General features: G+C 44.7%; 1 protein-coding gene across 1 annotated transcript in view; it reads right to left on the reverse strand.

The window, feature by feature from the left end:
* LOC132572420 (monoacylglycerol lipase ABHD6-like) overlaps positions 1-22,484 on the reverse strand; it is a 30,301-nt gene that overhangs the window by 351 nt on the left and 7,466 nt on the right. Inside the window, exons 2-8 of the mRNA XM_060239397.1 lie at positions 18,236-18,386; positions 16,335-16,491; positions 14,651-14,764; positions 11,869-12,001; positions 10,222-10,379; positions 9,431-9,485; positions 3,946-4,046 (exon numbers count right to left, since the gene is read on the reverse strand). Of these exons, the coding sequence (XP_060095380.1) occupies positions 3,946-4,046; positions 9,431-9,485; positions 10,222-10,379; positions 11,869-12,001; positions 14,651-14,764; positions 16,335-16,491; positions 18,236-18,357 (840 nt within the window). The 5' untranslated portion in view covers positions 18,358-18,386. The remainder of the gene's footprint in view (positions 1-3,945; positions 4,047-9,430; positions 9,486-10,221; positions 10,380-11,868; positions 12,002-14,650; positions 14,765-16,334; positions 16,492-18,235; positions 18,387-22,484) is intronic.

Below are 22,484 nucleotides of genomic sequence, written 5' to 3' on the forward strand. Positions count from 1 at the left end.
GTGACCACATTGCTAGATTTCTACTAGCCAGAGAACTGCACCAGGAAAATGCATCCTCTGAAGCATGCATCTGCAGCAATTTCTCACATCTTACTCCTGGGTTGCAGCAAACTCAGATTAAACCTGCACATTTACTTTTTTAAAAAATGTTGAATAGTTGGAAAATGGATTGACCATTTCATGCCCTCAAGCATTTAGGGAGAAAGTGTGTTGGAACTGGGAAGAGCTGCCTCTGCAAACAGAAGTAGTATCAGATGATGCTGGATTAAGACCAAGACTAGCCCCCCCAAACCCTGAACCTAATTGCTTATTTAAAAGAAACAGTTAACTTGTTAGGAACCAGTTAACAAATTTATCTTCTGTTTTAGCTTTCCACCATCTCATTCACAGGGCAGCTGTGATTTCTTTCAGGAATTGGGACTAGGATATAATTGCCAACTCTGTGTTAGAAAATTCCTGGAGATTTGGGAGTGGACCCTTTTGAGGGCAGGATTCAGGAAGGAGTGATGGCTCAAGGTATAATGCGATAGAGTCCACTCTCCAAAGCATCCAATTTTCTCCAGGGGAACTGATCTCTGCAGTCTGGAGAACAACTGTAAGTTGGGGACAGCTCCAGGCCTCACCTGGGGATTGGCAACCCTAGGTAATACAGAGCAGAAGGAAGTAGGGTTGCTAATCCCCAGTTGGGGGCAAGGGATCCCCTGGTTTGGAGGCCCTCCTTTCACTTCAGGGTTAGCAGAAAGTGGGATGGGGAGGGAAATATATGCTGTTCCCATAGAGTATAGTGGAGAATCAATTTGTGGATATCTGGGGCTCTGTAGGGGCTATTTTTTGAGTTAGAGGCACCAGATTTTCTGCATGGGTTCTGATGCCTCTCTTCAAAAACCCTTCCACATTTCAAAAAGATTGGACCAGGGGTTCCAATTCTATGAGCCCCAAAAGAAGGTGCCCTCATCCTCCATTATTTCTAAATGGAGGGAAGGCATTTAAAAGACATGACATCATTTTAAATGTGATGGCCACAACTCCCTTTGAAGTTCAATCATGCTTGTCACAATCTTGCTCTTGGCTCCACCCCCAAAGTCCCCAAGTTGGACTTTGAGTTGAGTTGGACATGGCAACTAGAAGGAAGAGCGTTTTCTACTGGTATGAGAGGGTTTGGCCAATGATAAGGATATGTAGATGAGTTGAATGGAAGGTCTTGGGTTTTGTCTGTACTGTGCTGAAAAGTTAGATCAATTTTATACTAGTATATGTCACAAATTCTCCTCTGGAATCATGGGAACTGTATTTTGAGGATGATGACCGAGAACTATAGTTTCCAGGATTTGTCTTGGGCCCAGGAATTATTTTTAAGCCAATTGAACTTTGTGCATGCCCTCAATTCTCATTCTATCTCTGTCTCTCTTCACACCTGCTCCACATATATAAAGCTGCCTTATACTAAGTCAGAACATTGGTTTGTTTAACTCAGTCTACTCTGACTGGTAGAAGGTCTTGATACTTACTACTTGGTGGTGGTGGAAAGTGCTGTGAAGTTGCAGCCAATTTATGGCAATCCTGTAGGGTTTTCAAGGCAGGAAATGTGGTTTGCCATTGCCTGCTTCTGCATTGTGACCCTGGGCTTTCTTGGTGGTCTCCAGGGCTTTTTTTGTGTAGCAGGAACTCCTTTGCATATTAGGCCATACCCCTCTGATGTAGCCAATCCTCCAAGAGCTTACAGAGTTCTTAATACAGGGCCTACTGTAAGCTCCTGAATGATTGGCTACACCAGGGACATGTGGCCTAATATGCAAAGGAATTCCAGCTACAAAAAAAGCCCTAGTGGCCTCCCATCCAAATACTAGCTAGGGCTGCCCCTGCTTAGCTTCTGAGATCTGACAAGATCAGGTTAGATTGTGCCATCCTGGTCAGGGTACCTGCTAAGATCCTTGATATGGAGATGTCAGGGATTGATAGGGTTACCAAGTCCAATTCAAGAAATACCTGGGGACTTTGGGGGTGGAGCCAGGACACATTGGGGGTAGAGGCAGGAGACATTGGGGGTGGAGCCATAAGCAAAGTTGTGACAAGCACAATTGAACTCCAAAGGGAGTTCTGGCCGTCACATTTAAAGGAACTGTACACTTTTTAAATGCCTTCCCAACGTTAGAAATAATGAAAGATGCGGCACCTTCTTTTGGGGCTCAGAATTGGACCCCCTGGTCCAATCATTTTGAAACTTATAGAGCATTTTGAGAAGAGTCATCGGATGCTATGCTGAAACTTTGGTGCCTCTACCTCAAAAAACAGCCCCTCCAGAGCCCCAGATACCCCCAGATCAATTCTCCATTATACTCTATGGGAATCGATCTCCATAGGGAAAAATAAAGTGCCAAGCAGATGTTTCCCTCCCCCCACTCCGTATCTGACGACTCTGAAGCGGAGGAGGGCCTGCTCCCACCTGGGGATTGGCATCTCTACTTATGAGTTGCTGAACTTCCAACTTTTTCAAAGTAACACAGAGCAACCAAAGGTTCAAGTTTACCTTTCCTATGCAAACAACCCCTGAAAAGATTGTGCAACCAACAGAGGGTCTGGGCTGCTTTCACAGCCACTGGGAGTAGCCATGTTGTTCTGCCACCACCCCCATTCAGCCTTAAAGACACACACACACCATCTCAAGAGGAAGCCTTTCCAAGTGGAGTCTGAAGCCTCCGGGGGTAGAAAGGCACATGGTGGCGGTGGGGGCGGGGCTTCCCCCCACCGGCCAGCTGATTTGGAGTGGGGAGGAGCCTGGGAAAGTGGGAGAACCCCCGCTGGGACCTGGAAATTGGCAAGTCTAGGGATTGAACCTGGACCATTTGAATTGACTACAGGAGCTCTACCACCAGCTCCTCCTGCTGTAGGTCTAGAGCACATGACTGGAGCTGCTTTCATTGTGCAATATTCTGTTGTTTAGTGTTCCTCCTTGGACTGCATTGCGAATAATTCAATGTGAGTCATGGCTGCAAGAGTTTCAGGAGGTCTTAGATCAGATTTCAAGACATGATGTAGTTGTAGGCTCAACAGGAACAACCATTTTCTAACTTCCTTCTGCTATTTCAATTATTTTGAGGCTGTTAATATGTTTCTCCCTTTATTGCCTCTATCTTACAGAGCTTTCCTTTCTACTGAAGCTAACATTTTTGGAACTGTTTTGGAGTCCATCTTGTTGCTGATACTGGTCTTAAGATTTCTAGATGGGATGCAACATAAATCTGATATCCATGGCTTCATCTGTACATCCCGGGATATGTTGCCAGCATTGCACTATAACCATCATTTGCATCTAGATTTTCCTGCATGGGCACATTGCGAATGACTACTACTGTGCAATAATAGCCAGCTGTGTGTGCATGCAGGCTGAAATTATTATAAAGTTCTAAATACAGTAAGAATTGGGCTCTTGTTTTTGATTTGTAAGCACCATCCTACAATGTCATAATCTCAAGGGAAATTTACTGTGTCCTTCAGTATCCTTATCACGTGTTCTGTTAGATCAGACCAAAATGTTGGCAATATGGTATTTTAAATTCCAGAGCCAAGATGAGCATAAGTGAAATTAAAAGTGTATACTGACTGGATTTAAATATTAGGCACATGAAACTCAGTGGCTGGGATCTTGTATGCATAATTGAATCTGTTTTTAATTATTGATGTCTGTAATGGCAGGTGTATGGTTGAGTCAGATTTATAAACTGCCAGCCTTGTGGGTTCCTTTCTCAGCTGTTTCTTTCATTTGCTCAAACAGAAGATTAGTTCTTCACCCATGCTACTCAGGAAGGAATGGCTGAGATCACAAATCAGGATGATGAAGCAGTCTCAAACTTCTAGTTCCCTACAACTCCCACCTCTTGGAAATAAAATGCCACTGAAACCAACTAATTGGTGTTTACAGATGGTTCTCTTGTCTGGTTTCCTTACCTTGTCATACTTTCCCCAGATGACCTCGGTTGGAGCCTTGATCTTGCTTGCGTTCTCCTGAAGGCTGTACCTGGATTCCTCGCTGGAGAGGTCTATAAAGCCTTTTTCAAGAAAGAATCAGTGTTAGGGCTGTCATCACTCTTACTGATGTACATCTTAGGAGCTACTCAAATGGGCCACAGGTAAGATATACACCAGAATGTGGAGGCAGCGGTCAGGAAACCCAAAAGTCTATCAACAGTATGTTTATACATTAGAAGTCCACTTTGTGTGTGTGTGTGTAAAGTGCCACCAAGTCATAGCTGCACGATCCACAACTTGTGATCTGGACCCATGTCCCTCCTGGTTAATTAAGGCCTGCCAGGAGGAATTGAAATGTCCTATACGGGACATTATAAATCGATCTCTTTCGGAGGGTGTTTTCCCAACATCTCTGAAAGAGGCAGTGGTCCGCCCTCTCTTGAAAAAAGCTACATCAGACCCGGCCGTATTGGCACATTATCGGCCGGTCTCAAATTTGCCCTTTTTGGGCAAAATTATAGAGAGGGCTGTGGCGTTGCAGTTACAGGATTTTCTGGAAGACGCTTCCACCTTGGACCCATGCCAGTCCGGCTTTCGCCCGGGCCATGGGACGGAAACAGTCTTGGTCGCCCTCATAGATGACCTCCGGCGGCAACTGGATCGGGGCGGCTCGGCGGTATTGCTGCTGCTCGACCTGTCGGCGGCGTTCGACATGGTCGACCACCGGCTGCTGACCCGCCGCCTCGCCGACGCAGGAATTCGGGGGCTAGCCTTACAATGGCTCTCCTCCTTCCTTGAAAATCGGGGACAAAGGGTGGCAATTGGGGGGAAGCTGTCTCAGAGACACCCGCTTCATTGTGGGGTGCCTCAGGGGGCAGTTCTCTCCCCGACATTGTTTAACATCTTTATGCGCCCCCTTGCCCAGCTTGCCCGGAGGTATGGGCTTGGTTGTCATCAGTACGCTGATGATACCCAGCTCTATCTATTGATGGAAGGCCGGACTGGTGATGTCCCTACAAATTTGGACCGGGCGTTACAGGCCGTGGCTGACTGGCTCAGGCTGAGCGGGCTGAAGTTGAATCCAACGAAGACTGAGGTCCTTTGCGTGGGTCGGGACGGACCGGGGGGGGAGATTACTCTGCCAGCTTTTGACGGTGCGCCACTGACACCAGTGCGCAGGGTCAAGAGCCTGGGGGTGCTACTGGAATCCTCGCTATCAATGGAGGCCCAGATAGCTACCACCGCAAGATCCGCCTTCTTCTATCTCAAGAGGGCGAGGCAGTTGGCTCCCTTCCTGGAACGCGACGACCTAGCAACTGTGATCCACGCAACGGTCACCTCAAGACTAGACTACTGCAATGCCCTCTACATGGGGCTGCCCTTGTGCCGAACGCGAAGACTTCAGGTAGTGCAGAACGCAGCGGCCAGGCTGTTGATGGGACTACCTAGGTGGGAACATGTGCGGCCGGTGCTGCGGGATCTGCATTGGCTACCGGTCGTCTACCGCGTTCGGTATAAGGTGCTGGTTATTACCTTTAAAGCCCTATATGGCCGAGGACCTGCCTACCTCAGGGACCGCCTCTCCCCATATATCCCCAGGAGAGCGTTAAGATCTAGCTCCCAAAACCTCCTACAAATCCCTGGGCCAAGAGAGGCTAGAATGAAGATAACTCGGGAGCAAGCCTTCTCATTAGTGGCCCCGCGCTGGTGGAATCAACTCCCAGAGGGGGTGCGAGCCCTGCGGGACCTGAACCAGTTCCGCAGGGCTTGCAAAACCTCTCTTTTCCAACTCGCATTTGAATTAGGACCAGACTAACTTGATAAAATCATTCTAACTCTAGCCATCTTATGTTGTAACTGAAACTGATAATATGTAATTGTGACATCAGAAATTATAGCACCTATTTTTATGTATTTTAATCTATATATGTAATTGTATTGTATTCATAATGTTTATCTGCTTTTAATTGAATCATGACGTAGTCATGTCTGTGAGCCGCCCTGAGCCCGCCTTTTGGTGGGGGAGGGCGGGATATAAAAATAAAATTTATTTATTTATTTATTTATAGCTGACCCCTTGGTGTTTTCAAAGCAAAGGAGTAACAGAAATGCTTTGCCATTGCCTTCCTCAGCATAGCAACCCTGGAATGCCTGGGTGATCTCCCAGCCAATTACTAACTAGGGCTGATGCTGCTTAGCTTCTGAGATCTGATGAAGTCAGGCTAGCCTGGGCCAACTGTTTCTACTGCAGAGATTCTCTGGTAAGTCCTTAGTTTGCATTGCCACAATGGCACTGGTTCTACTGGGCTTGCAATATGCCCCCCTTCTGTTTCTACTGCAGAAATTCTCAGGGACTTTGATTCTGTTCTGCTGGGCTTCTACTGCCCTTCTGTTTCTGCTGGGTTTTTTTTTCCTCCACTGGAAACAATGTAGGATGGGGCCACCTTTTTTTTTGGGGGGGGGCATAACTTAGATCTTGTAAATCCAATCCTCACCAAAACTCCTGCAAGTTTGGTGTATTTAGCATGCTGGAGGGATTCTACTTTATCATGAACCTCACAAACAGAACAAGTTCATTTAGCCCATGATAGTTTGTGGCTCACAAACCAGGCATACCATGAACTGTATTTCCCACTTCATTCCCATCCCTATCCCTGTCTCTGGTTGCCCCACCTCACCTCTGCCCTGCAGGCAGGGGCTTGGGTTATATGGCTTGGGTTATATGAACCGATAACAAAAGGTTTTCTAAGAAAGTCAATACTAAACCTTGGTTTTAAAATTATCCTATTTTTAAAAATTCCATATAGGCTTTAAGACAAATGCTGGGGCTGTCTAGGTCTCCCTCTCCACTAGAGTTGCAAACTCTGTTAACATTCTTGGAGATTTGGGAGTGCAGCTAGGAGAGGGAGGGGTGAAGTTAAGAGAGGAGAGGGGAAGGACTTAAGTGGTTATAATGTCATAGAGGTCCCCCCAAGCAGTTTTTTTCTCCATGGGAACTGATCTCTGGGGTCTGGAGATAGAGATGCCAGCATCCAGATGAGACCTGGGGATCCCCCAGAATTACAGCTTGTCTCCAGACTAACAGAGATCAGTTTCTCTGGACAAAATAGGTGCTTTGGAGGGTGGATTCTATGGCACAATACCCCACTGTACCCTCTCCTGGCTCCACCCCCAAATTTCCATGAGTTTTCCAACTTGGTTCTGACAACCCTACCTCCCCTCACCCCCACCAGCAGTCAGGCCTTACCTGGAGGCTATAAAATACAAGAAAAGCCCCAGGCTAACAAAAGACTTGAATACTTAACAACACTCTAAAGTATTATACATCTGTAATTACAAACAAAATATAAAGTGACAAAGCCCACTCTAACAAGGAAAAATCTACTAACAAGTAATACAACAAGCAGTGTAACACTGAAGGACGCTGAGCCTAGGAGTAGAAGGATTATATTTCAATCCCAAGGAAGGTGATAGATGTCCCAACAGCTAGAATAGTTTTTTTCCCCCTTTTGGAATGTATTTCAGGCATGGGAACATTGCTCTGAGATTTATGCAAGCTGAAGACTAAGGCTACCCAAAACCGGATACTATCAATTACCAGTCCAGCTTTGCTTCTTTTAGGTGGTCAACTCTGAAGTATTATAATAATATATATGAAATAATGAAATAATATTTATTATTATTATTATTATTATTATTATTATTATTATTATTATTATTATTAAGTGGGCAGAGAAGAATACTGTTGGCAGAGCCACACTTTTGTACTGGCTTGATATTTGTTAAGAGCCACCTGCATTTGTACTGATTACTGCACTTGGTTACACTGCTTTTTGTTGTTATTACTTGTTATTAGAATTTTCCTTGTTAGAGTGGGCTTTGTTACTTTATATTTTGTTTGTAATTACAGATGTATAATACTTTAGAGTGTTGTTAAGTATTCAAGTCTTTTGTTATGCCAGGGTTTTCCCTGTATTTTATAGCTACATAATTACCCCAGGTCTCCTTTGCTTGTTGCTTACCTGGAGGCTGGCAGTTACTGAGGCTTTATATATCTTGGACTGAAACAGATTTTATGTGTCTTCACTGATGTCTTATGCAGGCAGCCCATATGTTATTTCAGGCTGAACTTGTTTCCTTCTGTCTTAAATGTTTGGTGACTTTTTCTTATGCCTCTTTTGCTCAGCTTTTTCTTGCCTTCTCTTAGCTGCTTCCTCCTTCAAGATGCCCCAGCATTCCTCCTCTTGCTCACAGCTTGACCCCTCCATTGGTCCAAGTGACCATTCCTTAATATGAAGATCCTGGCCCTTTCACTCTGCACAGCACTTCAGCAAACTTCAAGGCCACAAAGTGAAGAAGAGCAGCAGGAACTGACTTCCCACTAGAATACTCATTCATTCCCTTCCTAGGCTCAACTTTATCATTCATCACTGGTGCTGGGAGGGCTGGGCCAAAGCTACAAGTCCAACAATGGTGTAAAGTTTGTTTAAAAAGGTAAAGGTAGTCCCCTGGGCAAGCACCAGTCATTTCCAACTCTGGGGTGATGTTGCATCATGATGTATTCATGGCTGACTTTTTCATGGGGTGATTTGCCATTGCCTTCCGCTGTCATCTACACTTCCCCCCCCCCCAGCAAGCTGGGTACTCATTTTATTGACCTCGGAAGGATGGAAGGCTGAGTCAACCTTGAGCCGGCTACCTGAACCCAGCTTCCACCAGGATCGAACTCAGTTCATGAGCAGTTCTGCAGCTTTACCACTCTGTGCCATGGGGCTCCTTAATAATTCCTTAGATTTGGACAAAACTTGAGTTTGCCAGAAAGCATCAGTGAGAAATTCAGAGACTAAAACTGAGGATTATACACAGAACTCTGGCTTGTAGATTGTCTCTGAAAACCGAAGAGTTGTGTATATCTTGCAATCGTTAGGAACACATGCCTTTGTTATATCTTGGGCTAAATGATCTAAAAAGGGATGTGCAGGGAACACCCTTGGGATTCTCACTCTGGATAAAGATCTGCCACTAAGTCAGGAAAATAAGGCTTAACCTGTAACCTCCTGTTTCTCTGCACAAGCCCTTCTGGACACTGGTTGGAGCAGCAGCTAGTTCTAGCTTCCTGTTCAAGAGTCTCCTTGATGGTAAACTTTGCTCTGTGTAGTCTGTGAAATGGCTAAGGCTGCCAGCCTCCAGGTGGCATGTAGAGATCTCCCACTATTACAACTGAACTCTAGATGACCAAAATAAATTCCTCTGGAGAAAATGGTTGCTTTGGATGGTGGACTGTATGACATCAAACCCTGTTGAGGTCCTTCCCTTTCCCATATCCTTCCCTCCCCAGGCCCCATCCCCCAGATCTCCAGCAATTTCCTGACCCAGAGGTGGCCTAGAAATGGTCCAAGTAGCTTGTACTTCCTGACCCAGAGGTGGCCTAGAAATGGTCCAAGTAGTAGCCTACTTCACTTACTTTTAATGAAGAACATTCTTTGTGGTCTGTCATCATCAAGATATCCCTTAAGGAGCTGAGAAGGAAGAACAGGTGAGTTAGAGTAGCAGGAAATGCAAAATTTCTGTCAGGCAGCAAGATGTTCTTCCTGGAGACAGTGCATGGTGAGACTGGAAAATCCTTCCGTTATGTGACAGTCTCCTCATACATTTGCTAGTCTGAGAGACAACTCTTAACAATGATAGTTTAAGACTCTTTGTGCCAATAGAATCAATTCCTGGCCAATACAAATGGACTGGAATGACAGTTGTCTCTGTACAGTCCATTGGGGCAAGGGATTTTGGGGGAGGGGCATCTCTTGCTTGAAGGTGAAAGTTTTCAGGATAAGAACATAAGAGAAGCCATGTTGGATCCGGCCAGTGGCCCATCTAATCCAACACTCTGTGTCACACAGCGGCCAAAAAACCCCCAAGTGCCATTAGGAGATCCACCAGTGGGGCCAGGACACTAGAAGCCCTCCCACTGTGCCCCCCAAGCACTAAGAATACAGAGCACCACTGCCCCAGACAGAGAGTTCCAACAATACGCTGTGGCTAATAGCCACTGATGGACCTCTGCTCCGTATGCTTATCCATTCCCCTCTTGAAGCTATCCAATCACCCTCCCAACAATTCCTAATCTCACCCTCAGATTTTAGACATTGTCCTTCTGCCCACACCAGCAAAGGAGTGACAGAGGAGTAACAGACAGATATGCAAAGCTATGACACTTTGTAATGGCAGACTGGGCCAGAGCGCTCCACCCTTCTTTACCTGCAACTGTGCTATATTTGCGTGGTATAAGCCAAGCTTCAGTAGCTCTTCTCCCTGCCTCTCAGTCAAAGAAATGAGGCGAGGACTTCCCACACTGATAGACTTCTCAATGTCCCTCAAGTGCTTGATGAACTCATAACCTCCTTGATATTTGAGTCCTATGAATTGGGGGAACACAGAGATTATTAGGTGGAAGTTAGTGACAAATCAATCCTAAGAAAAGAAAAAAAAGATTTAGATCAGCTCAAAGAAGATAGTTTGTCATAATGGTAATGATGAGGCTATCAGTGATGGGGGGTTGGGAAAGAAACAAGTGAAAGCTGAATCTTGCTGAAGGGGAAAATGTTGGGGCCAAGGGAGAGAGGAGAAGGGGGAGAAGGATAGGTTAAAGTTATGAGGAAAGGTTAGAGATGTCAGCCTTCAGATGGAGCTTGGGGTTCTCCTGGAATTACAGCTCATCTCGAGACTACAGTGATCAGTTTCCCTGGAGAAAATAGATACTTTGGAGGGTGGACTCTGTGGCATTGTACCCCACTAAGATCCCTGTCCTCCCCAGGCATCCCCAAATCTCCAGGAGTTTCTCAACCCAAGTCTGACAACTCTAGGATGGGTTGAGGGAGAAAGCTGAGAGATGCGGATTTGGAGGCTGCCCAAGAAAATGTCATACTATGGAATCTACCACAATTCCCTTTAATTCATAGAAGAAGAAGAAGATGATGATGATATTGGATTTATATCCCGCCCTCCACTCCGAAGAGTCTCAGAGCGGCTCACAATCTCCTTTACCTTCCTCCCCCACAACAAACACCCTGTGAGGTGGGTGGGGCTGGAGAGGGCTCTCCCAGCAGCTGCCCTTTCAAGGACAACTTCTGCCAGAGCTATGGCTGACCCAAGGCCATTCCAGCACGTGCAAGTGGAGGAGTGGGGAATCAAACCCGGTTCTCCCAGATAAGAGTCCACACACTTAACCACTACACCAAACTGGCTCTCCACTTAGCCCTTAATAGGGATGAGAAAAGAATGGTAGGAATTTGATGAATACTTAGGCCCTAGGCACAATACATGGGTTGAGTCTGGGTCTGCCATGAGTCTCTTAGTCAGATCTCTTAGGGTCTGCTATGAGATCTCTTAGTCTTCTGAATTCTCTGCTGGAACTCAATTTCCAGGTGCACGGGTGCCCAATTTGGATCAGGACCATGGTACATGGGGATTTGTGCCCCCCTGTGTGGTTTTCCTGACCCAGAATGGTCCCTAGGGAGTGCTATTTGCCCCATTGGAAAACCTTCCTATAGACCAACAATATATGGAGAGACCCCCAATAAGGCAAAAGTGTCCCTGGGCCCATTTCACTTGGGGAGGACTTTGTGTGTGTGTGAGAGAGAGAAAGAGAGAGAGTGCAAAGCCCCTTCTCCTTGTGTACCATGATCTTGATTCAAATTGGGACCTGTGTGTCAGGGAACTGAGCTACCCATGAGGAACCCACATGTGAATTATGAAGACTTGGGAGGGGTAGGGGGGTGGGAATGTAATGAATTGTTAGGCCCTTAGTCATAACTATCCATTGTGGTACTGACATAAATTGCATTCTGTTTGCATTACCCAATAACTGAACAGACACCCTAAAGAAAAAAGAACTCAGACACTTACCACCTGGGCAAAGGAGGGACAAGCAGCGGACATGTGATGGATAAAGAGCAGCATAAACCCCAGCTATCATGCCACCCATGGAGAAGCCAATCAGGTGGAAGGGTTTTTTGTCCATACCAATACACTTGACAAACTGTGAAAAAAGCAAGAATGAAGAGCTAAATACTAATTTGGGTTATTTTCCATGATACATTTTTGTCTCAGTTTCTGCATGAGGATAGACAGGGAGCAAGGAAAGGGATCAGTGTATAGGGGGACTCATGACTGTGACAATTCCATAGGCCAGGAGGATGCCTCAGATGTGGGAAGTCGTAGCAACCAATGGATCACTACAATTGCCTCCATGGGGGTGAGATACCAGCTACTGCTTAGGCCAGGATTTTCTGGTCAGAGCCATGTCAGGAAATCAGAGGGTGTTTTCTTTAGTGGTGGCATGGCTCGCTGATGGAGCATTTGCTTTACAGGGAGATGGTTGCAGATTCAGTTTCTGGCATCTCCAGTTAAGAGGATCAGGTTGCAAGTTATCAGAAAGATCTTTACTCGAAACCCTGGGGAGCTGGTGCCACTCAATGTCAACAGTACTGACATTAGATGAACAGTCTGATTCAGTATAAGGCATCTGCCATGTATTCCTATTCAGTTTCCCTCCCCCATGAAACTTTCACTTGTTGATATGGCATTTATTGTTTTGCAGAAAAAGGCAGAAATGCTTATTTCTAACAACAAAAAAATTGAAGACCAGAAATAGTCCCCCCCCCCCCCCCATGAATTTTAAAGCACGCAGCGGAAGCCTTGTTGTAAACATCCCCTTATCTTTGGAAAATAAGTTTATCTTATCTTTTGCAAATAAGTTTTTCAAAACCTGCCAAAGTTGTTTGAACAGAGAGCACAATGGAACAAAAGAAATTTGTGTAGACTCAGGCTAATATTGTCATCTATCATTACTCCTTTCTCTTAAAAACGTTATTCTTTCACCTTAGCCAAAATGAGCAGCTCCCTAGGGAAACTGTGGATTTTTCTGATTTGGAAAGTTTGAATAAATGCATAGATGGAGGTATATTATGTCTCCAACCAACCACAGACAGAAGGTGGCAGTGGATTGTCCCAATGTTTTCCTTCTCCCCAGAAGTTGTTTTATACCCCTCCAAAAAAAAGATCATTGCTGTGGCTGCAGGGCTCATATGGACAAGCACCTGCTTGGGTCCACTCATGCAAGGCACTTCTGTCAGTGGAACAGAATGTTCCTACCCTCCCCTTTCCCACTACAGCCCAGAGATCCCCCCAAAATACTTTTCTGCAGGAACAGGGGGACCCTGTGGAAGAGCATGAGAAAAAACTTGGAGATCTATAGGAAGGAGAAGGAGTTGGTGGAATTTACCCCCCACCCCTTTCCATTAGCAGACAATTTAGTTTGGATCCAACCCAGGGGCTGCAGTGAGGAGGGAGAAAGGGGCAAAACCATCTAATTACCACAATCCCATGAATAATCTTTTGTGACGGTATTAGGGGACTGCTGGGAGGGAGAATGCTGTATGTTGCCCCTCTTTTTGTCAACCATGAGGTCTTTGAGTGGGGATCTGGACTCAAATGATCTGTAGTACAGCCTTGCTGTTTCAGATCAGTTGCCCATCTAGTCCAGCATCCTGTCTCCTACAGTGGCCAACCAGTTCCTTCGCAGGGCCAACAACAGGGCACAGAGGCTAAGGCCTTCCCCTGATGTTGCCTCCTGGCTCTGGGATTCTGAGATTAACTCCCTCTGAATCCGGGGGTTAGGCATGGACACAAACCAAACCATGAATCGTGATTCGTGCACAAATCGGGCTGATTCATGGATCATTTCGAGCTGCTTCTGACCATGGTGCTTCATTTGTTTTGTTTTTGCAGTTCATTTTCCCAGACAGCATGGCGCTGATTCAATCAATTGGTAGGCAATGCTGGGGGTGGACTTCTGGGAGCCCTAGAAATACCCATAGCAGTTGTCCATAGCTTGATTGGCAGCTTCAGGAGCCAATTGTGGAGCTCCCATTCTGCAACACAAAGAGTTGTCAGTGAGAGCTGAAGCTGAGCTTTCCTGGGGGCACCTGCTTTGGGGGGCTAGAACTCAGACATTCCAAATCTAATCTTCGCCAAACTTGGAGAACAGGTGGAGGACAGCCTGCTGAAGATTCCTGGTGAGTTTAACACCTCCCAAAACAATGAACCGTGAACCAGGTCAGACATCAAATGAATCACAAAACAAAATGAACCACCATTTTTCCTGGTTCATGGCCATCCCTAGTGGGGGTTCTCTTTAGTCATCACAGCTAATCCTCTTTTTAAGCCATCTATGCCTGTGGCCATCATTGCATCCTCTGGCAATGAATTCCACATTGCAATGACTTGCTGCATTAAGAAGTATTGCCTTCTGTTCATCCTGAATCTACTGCCCATCTACTGTTCCTTGGATGCCCTTGAATTCTAGTATTTTGGGAGAGGGAGAAAAATGTAGAACCCTTCTTTTTGCATGATTAAGTGAGACACATAAACTGGTTATATATCTTTTTTTTTTATTTGTCAGAAATGGATGAGAATTCTCCTCGTATCAGAATGGCGGTGCTACAATGCACACTGACTGCTGGGATGCACAACTGGCTTCCCGGTAACTGCCCCATTTGTTGTTTTTGAAACAACCACTGTTACCACAACATTTAATGGATCTGTGAAATCTTTGGCATTATTGCTACAGCCAGTGCCTGCCTTCAAAGTAGACCACAGCCTGAGGACACCTAGAGGGAGGTCTTACCTCATGTATCCGCTTAGCCTGATCAGGGGCTGCATAACTATCTCCCAGCAAGCGAGTGGTTGCCCCATGACCTGGAAGGTCAACACAGACCACATGGATGTCCTTGGGGATATACTGTGAGAAAGCAACATCAAGAATGAATCAGAGTAATGGCTTCTTTAAATACCAAAGCATGAATAAGTTAATCTTCTTGAACACCACTGCTAGTCTTGAAGTGAAACAGAATTACATTTATAATATAGAAAAATAGTGCAGACTATTCAGTAGAGCACATGAGAAGGAAATGAGATTCAGTGTGCTGTAGTGGTCATTGTTAATGGTAAGATCTGGGAAGACCTTTCAGAAAAGAGTAATGACTCAGTGCTAGAGCATCTGATTTACATTCTGAAGGTTCAGTCCTGGCCCAGCCCTTGGTATTTCCAGTTTTAAAAGAATTAGGAACTAGATGATGCGAAAGACCTTTCTCTGCCTGAAAACACTGGAGAGCTGCTGCCAGTCAGAATAGATACAACTGCATCAATGTTGCATCCATCTATTCAAACGAGACCCATGTTTGAATCCTCACTGTGCCATGAAGTTTGCTATGTGACTTTGGGTCAGTCATTTTTTCTCAATCTAACTCACAAGGATGGTTGTGAGGGGGAGAGAATGATGGATGCCACCACAAACTTTTTGGAGGAAGGGCTGGCTGTGTATGAATGACCTTAACAAATTGCTGGGGAAAAACAGGGTCTATGCCAATAAAGGTATTTGGATTTTGGAAGAACAGGATTTTAGAACATTTTTTTTGTAGCAGGAACTCCTTTGCATATTAGGCCGCACACTCCTGATGTAGTCAATCCTCTTGGAGCTTACAGCCCTGTACTAAGAGCCCCAGGGTCTAAGCATACAGGAGCTTTATCAGGCCCAGGTTCTATAAACATACAGGGGTTTGAACAGGTTAGTTTCCCCATTTCACTCTCCTCACCCCTGTCATTGACTCTCAATTACTCTCAACACTTCATGGCTCTTGAAGTATGCTCAGTTCTCACCAAGGTGCTGAGAGTCTTTTTTTTTGTTTAATCTATAAAGCTGTGTTTTTCTGCATATTTGGACAGTCCCCTGAGTTTGCAGAAGCTTGTCTGATAGCTGCCTGGCTTTGCTGTTTTTGTGTTGGTACTTGTTATCATCTTTATTTTAGATGCAGTAATGATATTATAGTGGCTACTCTAATCCTGTCCACTGAGCAATATTCACTGAGAAGCCTTAACCAGGAGGTAGGCTAGGGATGCCAACCTCCTGGTGAGACCTGGGGATCTCCTCGAATTACAACTCATCTCCAGATTGCAGAGATCAGTTCCCCTGGAGAAAATGGATGCTTTAGAGGGTGGATTCTATGGCCTTGTACCCCAGTGAGGTCCCTGTCCTCCTCAGGCTCCACCCACAAATCTCCAGGAGTTCCTCAACCTGGATCTGGCAACGTTACCCGCCCCTCCATCCCCTGCTGGGGGCCGAGGGAACCCGCCAATCCTGAAGCCATCTCAATAAGCAGAAGTAGGAAGCAGGAAGATTAAACACAGTCCTGAAGCATTTCCCCATTAAACCCCACTAAAAGGAATGGAAACTGTGGAAGGGCATAGACGTTTTCTTACCAGGCACCAAAATACCTTGGTTTAGCATTGCCTTGGCAAAAACAGAGACATACCTTAAGCGTATCTAACCACATGTCTTTGTTGAGTGAGAACCCGTGAAGCATCAGCATGGATGGCTGGGATCCAGGCTTCCCTCGGGTGAAATAACAGAAGCTGTAGCCGTTGTGTTTGGCATGTTTCACCCTCACGCCCCGTTTCATGCGTCTGAGCCTAAAGGCCCGAAAAATAAGATAAATATGCTAGGGGTTCTGCACAGAAAAAATATATTTTACCACCATACACATACAGCTAAGATGAGAGAGTTTCTACATGCATGGTGCTGCTGTTAGATTGGTAGATTTACTAATATACCAAACAAATATAATCACAGTCCTCAAACTATAATCCCAGTCCTCAGGATTTTTCAGTGAGGTTTAACATGGATACCTTTTCTCTGCCTATTAATTGGAATGCTGGTTTTTAGAAGAAGAAGAAGAAGATATTGGATTTATATCTTAATCCTGCCCTTCACTCTGAATCTAAGAGTCTCAGAGAGGCCTACAATCTCCTTTACCTTCCTCCCCCACAACAGACACCCTGTGAGGTGGGTGGGGCTGAGAGAGCTCTCCCAGAAGCTGCCCTTTCAAGGACAGCTCTGCAAGAGCTATGGCTGACCCAAGATCATTCCAGCAGCTGCAAGTGGTGGAGTGGGGAATCCAACCCTGTTCTCTCAGATAAGAGTCCACACACTTAACCACTACATCAAATTGGCTTTCCAAATTTAGCTCATTCACCATCCAGTTTTTCCTTGCAATGCTCTTTCTCAAACCTGGTTTACTACCATCTTTTTGGTACTCCAAGAATGATAGCATGCCATCTAGTTAGGAATATTTGCATCTTTTGGGTATTTTTGGTATATTTTTGGTGTGTGTTTGCATGCATACCTGGAAGTCATATCTACTTCTGGCAGCCCTTGTTTGGGGGCATGGAGGATGTTCAGAGAAGTGGCTTGATACAGCCTGCCTCTGCCTCCTGGTATTCCAAGGAGGTCTCCCTTCCAAGTATCTGCCAGGGTTGGTCCTGCTTAGTTTCTGAGATCTGACAAGATCGGCTTGCCTGGGCTATCCAGGTCAGGGTGAAATATTTACATTTTTTGAAAGTCTTACGCACATGGGTGCCATTTTCCCTGCCATGTGACCTGCAGGTTTTTGGAGGGTTTAAAAATGGTTGATCTAGCACTATATCAAATATTGATGTTTAAAAACCCTTAAAAATAGTCTGGTGGCATGGCAGGGAGGAAATGCAGGGAGAATGGTATTGCCTTCTCTGTCTTGGGAAATTCCTGGAGATAGTAAAGGCAGTGCCTAGAGAGGGCAGAGTTTGGGGAGGAGAGGGAGTTGGACACTGAGTCTGCCTTCAAAAGTTTTCAAATAAGAAGCTGCCAGTTGGGTCTGAGAGAGTCAGGGCTCTTGAAATGAGGTTTGTCTGAGAAACTTCAGTAACAGAGGCTCTGGGGAGCAACTGTTAGTCATATGACCATAGCAGCGCACAGCAGTCCTGAAGTTCATAGCCTCTTTGGTTTCTTGCTTTAAAAACAAATCCTGTTTTTCTTGTATAAATACCACAGCACTCCCATGTTTTTGATTAACCTGTTACTGATATTACTGATGATTGGAAACAGTACTTCAGACAAAGATGTCTTACAGGGGGCATTTTGTTCCAGTCTCTTTTAATACAGCAGTATTCAGTATTATTGTTTGGCAAGCCCTTTTATTATGTTTTTATTACATTTGTTTCATTTCCTTTCACGAAGTCACAGCCATTTACATGGAATTCTGTCAGGTCTCTCATGCAGCTGCCAACCAGGGCTAGTATGTCTTAGATGAATTTCTGTGGGATTCTAATCTTGGCATCAGATACTGTTTCCTGGTTAAGGACACTCCCAAGAGAATATTATTCCATGATACAGACTCACCATATCCAGATCTTGAACAGTATTTTATGCCACAGGTTGTACCTTGCGACAAGAATACTGGTGATGCAAGCCAAAATGGAGCCAAAAACAATGAAGAGTATCCTGGCTGCAGTGAACTCCATGGTTGCTGGTTATGTGTCGTCTTTGCTGCCTGTACAACATAGTATAAGAAGTTTTGGACAATAATTTAAAAAAGGAATTAAGTCACATACCATGAGGGTTCACAAATTAAAATGCTCTTTGATGCTAGACCTATCTTCAAGGGGGTCAATGAGGAGTATACTGTTTTTACTATTTAATTTTAATACTAATTAAACTGAACATTTCCTTCTCTTTTCTGTGTGGTTTGAACTGAACTGAATGGCAACCCCCCACATAGTTATAATAATATTTTCTGAGTAATATCATGGATATTATTCCTACATAATGGTTTATGCTTTAATGGCTTGTGCTTTAATACTGTGATTTTTAATTATAGGCTGCCTCAAGCAGGACTCTGAAGAGGCAGCACGGAATTATTCTAAATAAATAAATAATCCAAAGTGTTCCCTCCCTCATTACTATGATTGGTGCCTTCTCAGATGGATCTTGGTCTAGAATTCTGGAGGTTTATTCTCTTTTACTAGCTGCTGAGCAGCCTAGATAGACCAGTCTAGTTTGATCTTGTCAGAATTCAGAAGCTAAGGAGGGTTGGCCATGGTTGGTACTTGGATGGAAGAGCACCAAGGAAGACTGATGCTGCTATGCAGAGGAAGGCCATGGCAAACCTCCTCTGCTCATCATCTGCCTCGAAAACCTGATGATGGGGTTTCCAGAAGTCAGTTGCAACTTGATGGCTCACTTTCCCTTACTAGCTGCTGAAGATACGGTTCTGTTTCAGATTCCAGTGTATGTTTGCATAAATAAATTTGCATTGTGTTTGGAAATTGCTAGGAATGCTTTGTAGTGTGTTTAAGATGCACTTTTTTTGCCATTTTAAGAGTGTGTGGTGACTTCTATACCTATATAGAACCTATATTGATACCTATATTGATCAGCACAGATCAGAGCTAACCATTATCGTAAACAAAGGGATTTGCTCTTTTGGCATTTGTTTTTTTGTCCTTGAGGCTCAGGCTACCCACTAGCCTGCACCCAACCATCTCTGCACAAAATGCACGCAGAGTTCCTATCTGTTCCTGCAGCCCCTTCCAGACTCCATGAATATCATTCTTAGAGTCACAGAATCCCTGTGGAGGTTGGTGGGCTGGAGAGGGAAGGGACAAGGGGATGAAACCAACCCCTTTTCTCAACAGACCTGCGCTTGCAGAAGACAAAGGATGAATGATTTCACCCCCTTGTTCCTTCTCATTACAGCTTTCCAACTAATGGCTCTGTACCCTGATGTGGCAGTCCTACCACCCTGGAAATTATCTTTCTGGGGCCCAGAAACAATAAGATGAAAGATTTGTACAAATGTATTGGACTGAATCCCTCTCATGGATTGCTGCCTTGTCATGGCGAGAGGGCTTGCATGGTTCAATGAGGTTGTGGGCTATGCCATGCAGGACCACCCAAGATGGACGGGTCACAGCTGAGAACCCAGACTAAATGTGATCCACTGGAGACGGAAATGGCAAACCACTCCAGTATCTTTGCCAAGAAAACCCCATGAACAGAAACAAAAGGCTAAAAGATATGGCACTGGAAGATGAGCCCCTCAGGTCAGAAGGTGCCCAATATGCTACTGGGGAAGAGCGTTCAAGTAACCACAGAAAGAGTGAAGTGGCTGGGCCAAAGCCGAAAGGACGCTCAGCTGTGGATGTGTCTGATGGTGAAAGAGCAGGCCGATGCTGCAAAAAACAATACTGCATTGGAACGTGGAATGTAAGATCTATGAATCAAGGTAAGCTAGATGTGGTCAAACAAGAGATGGCAAGACTGAACATTGACATCTTGGGAATCAGTGACCTAAAATGGATGGGAATGCATGGATTTAACTCAGAGGATCACTACATCTATTATTGTGGCTAAGAGTCCTGCAGAAGAAATGGTGTGGCCTTTATAGTTAACAAGAGAGTGAGGAAGGCAGTAATGGGATACAATCTCAAATATGACAAAATGATCTCGGTCCGTATCCAAGGCAAACCATTCAATATCGCAGTAATCCAAGTTTATGCCCCAACCACTGATGCAGAAGAGGCTGAAGTGGACCAGTTCTATGAAGATCTACAACATCTTCTAGAATTAACACCAAAAAAGATGTCCTCCTCATCATAGGAGACTGGAATGCCAAAGTAGGAAGTCAAAAGGTGACTGGAACAACTGACAAGTTTGGCCTTGGACAACAAAATGAAGCTGGGCAAAGGCTAATAGAGTTTTGTCAAGAGAACAAGATGGTCATAGTGAACACCCTCTTCCAACAACCTAAAAGGTGACTCTACACGTGGACATCACCTGATGGGCAACACAGAAATCAGATTGATTATATACTCTGCAGTTAAAGGTGGAGAAGCTCCTTACAGTCAGCAAAAACAAGACCTGGAGCTGACTGCGGCTCAAATCATGAGCTACTCATCGCAAAATTAAGGCTTAAACTAAAGAAAACTGGAGAAGCCGTTAGGCCATTCAGGTTTGACCTTGATCACATCCCTTATGAATATACAGTGGAGGTGAAGAATAGGTTTAAGGAACTAGAGTTGATAGAGTGTCTGAAGGTTCGTGACATTGTACAGAAGGCAGCAATCAGCACCATCCCAAAGAAAAAGAAATGCAAGAATGCAAAGTGGCTGTCGGATGAGGCTTTACAAATAGCTGAGGAAAGAAGGAAAGCGAAAGGCAAAGGTGAAAAGGAAAGATTCACCCAACTGAATGCAGATTTCCAGAGAACAGCAAGGAGAGATAAGGAGACCTTCCTGAAGGAACAATGCAAAGCAATAGAGGAAAATAATAGAATGGGAAGGACAAGAGATCTCTTCAAGAAAATTGGAGAAATCAAGGGAACGTTTTGTGCAAAGATGGCCATGATAAAGGACAAAAATGGTAGGGACCTAACAGAAGCAGCAGAGATCAGGAAGTGGTGGCAAGAATACACAGAAGAATTATACAAGAAGGATCTCAATGTCCCGGACAACCATGACAGTGAAATCGATTACCTTGAGCCAGACATCCTGGAGTGTGAAGTCAAATGGGCTTTAGAAAGCATTACTAAAAAAACAAAGCAAGCGGAGATGATGGTATCCCAGTTGAGTTATTCAAAGTCCTAAAAGATGATGCTGTTAAAGTGATGCACACATTATGTCAACAAATCTGGAAAACGCAATAGTGGCGACAGGTTTGGAAAAGATCAGTTTATATTCCAATCCCAAAGAAGGGTAATGCCAAAGAATGTTCAAACTATCGCACCATTGCACTCATTTCACATGCCAGCAAGGTCATGTTAAAGATCCTACAAGCTAGGTATCAGCAGTATGTAGATTGGGAACTACCAGAAGTTCAAGCTGGGTTTCGGAGAGGTAGAGAAACTAGAGATCAAATTGCCAACATTCGATTGATTATGGAGAAAACACAGGAGTATCAGAAAAATGTCTATTTCTGCTTCATTGACTACGCTAAAGCCTTTGATTGTGTGGATCACAACAAACTGTGGGAAGTCCTTAAAGAGATGGGAGTACCAGACCACCTCACATGTCTCCTGATAAACCTGTATAAGGGTCAAGAAGCAACTGTCAGAACGGGATATAGAACAACTGATTGGTTTAGAATAGGAAAAGGAGTTCGACAAGGATATATATTGTCACCCTGCTTATTTAATTTATATGCAGAGTACATCATGTGGAATGCTGGCCTGGATGAAGCACAAGCCAGGAAAAATTGCCGGGAAAAACATCAACAACCCAAGATATGCAGATGACACTACTCTAATGGTGGAAAGTGAGGAGGACCTAAAGAACCTCTTGTTGAGGGTGAAAGAGGAGAGTACAAAAGTAGGCTTGAAACTCAACATAAAAAAAACTAAGATCATGGCATCCGGCCCCATCACACCTTGGCAAATAGAAGGGGAAGACATGGAAGTAGTGACAGACCTCACATTTCTGGGATCCAAGATTACTGCAGATGGTGACTGTAGCCATGAAATTAAAAGACGTTTGCTCCTTGGGAGGACAACTATGGTGAACCTGGGCAGTATAATAAAAAGTAGAGACATCAGCCTGCCAACGAAAGTCTGTATAGTCAAAGCGATGGTATTCCTAGTAGTAATGTATGGCTG

Source organism: Heteronotia binoei, chromosome 5, assembly GCF_032191835.1.
Source record: "Heteronotia binoei isolate CCM8104 ecotype False Entrance Well chromosome 5, APGP_CSIRO_Hbin_v1, whole genome shotgun sequence".
Classification (NCBI taxonomy): Eukaryota; Metazoa; Chordata; class Lepidosauria; order Squamata; family Gekkonidae; genus Heteronotia; species Heteronotia binoei.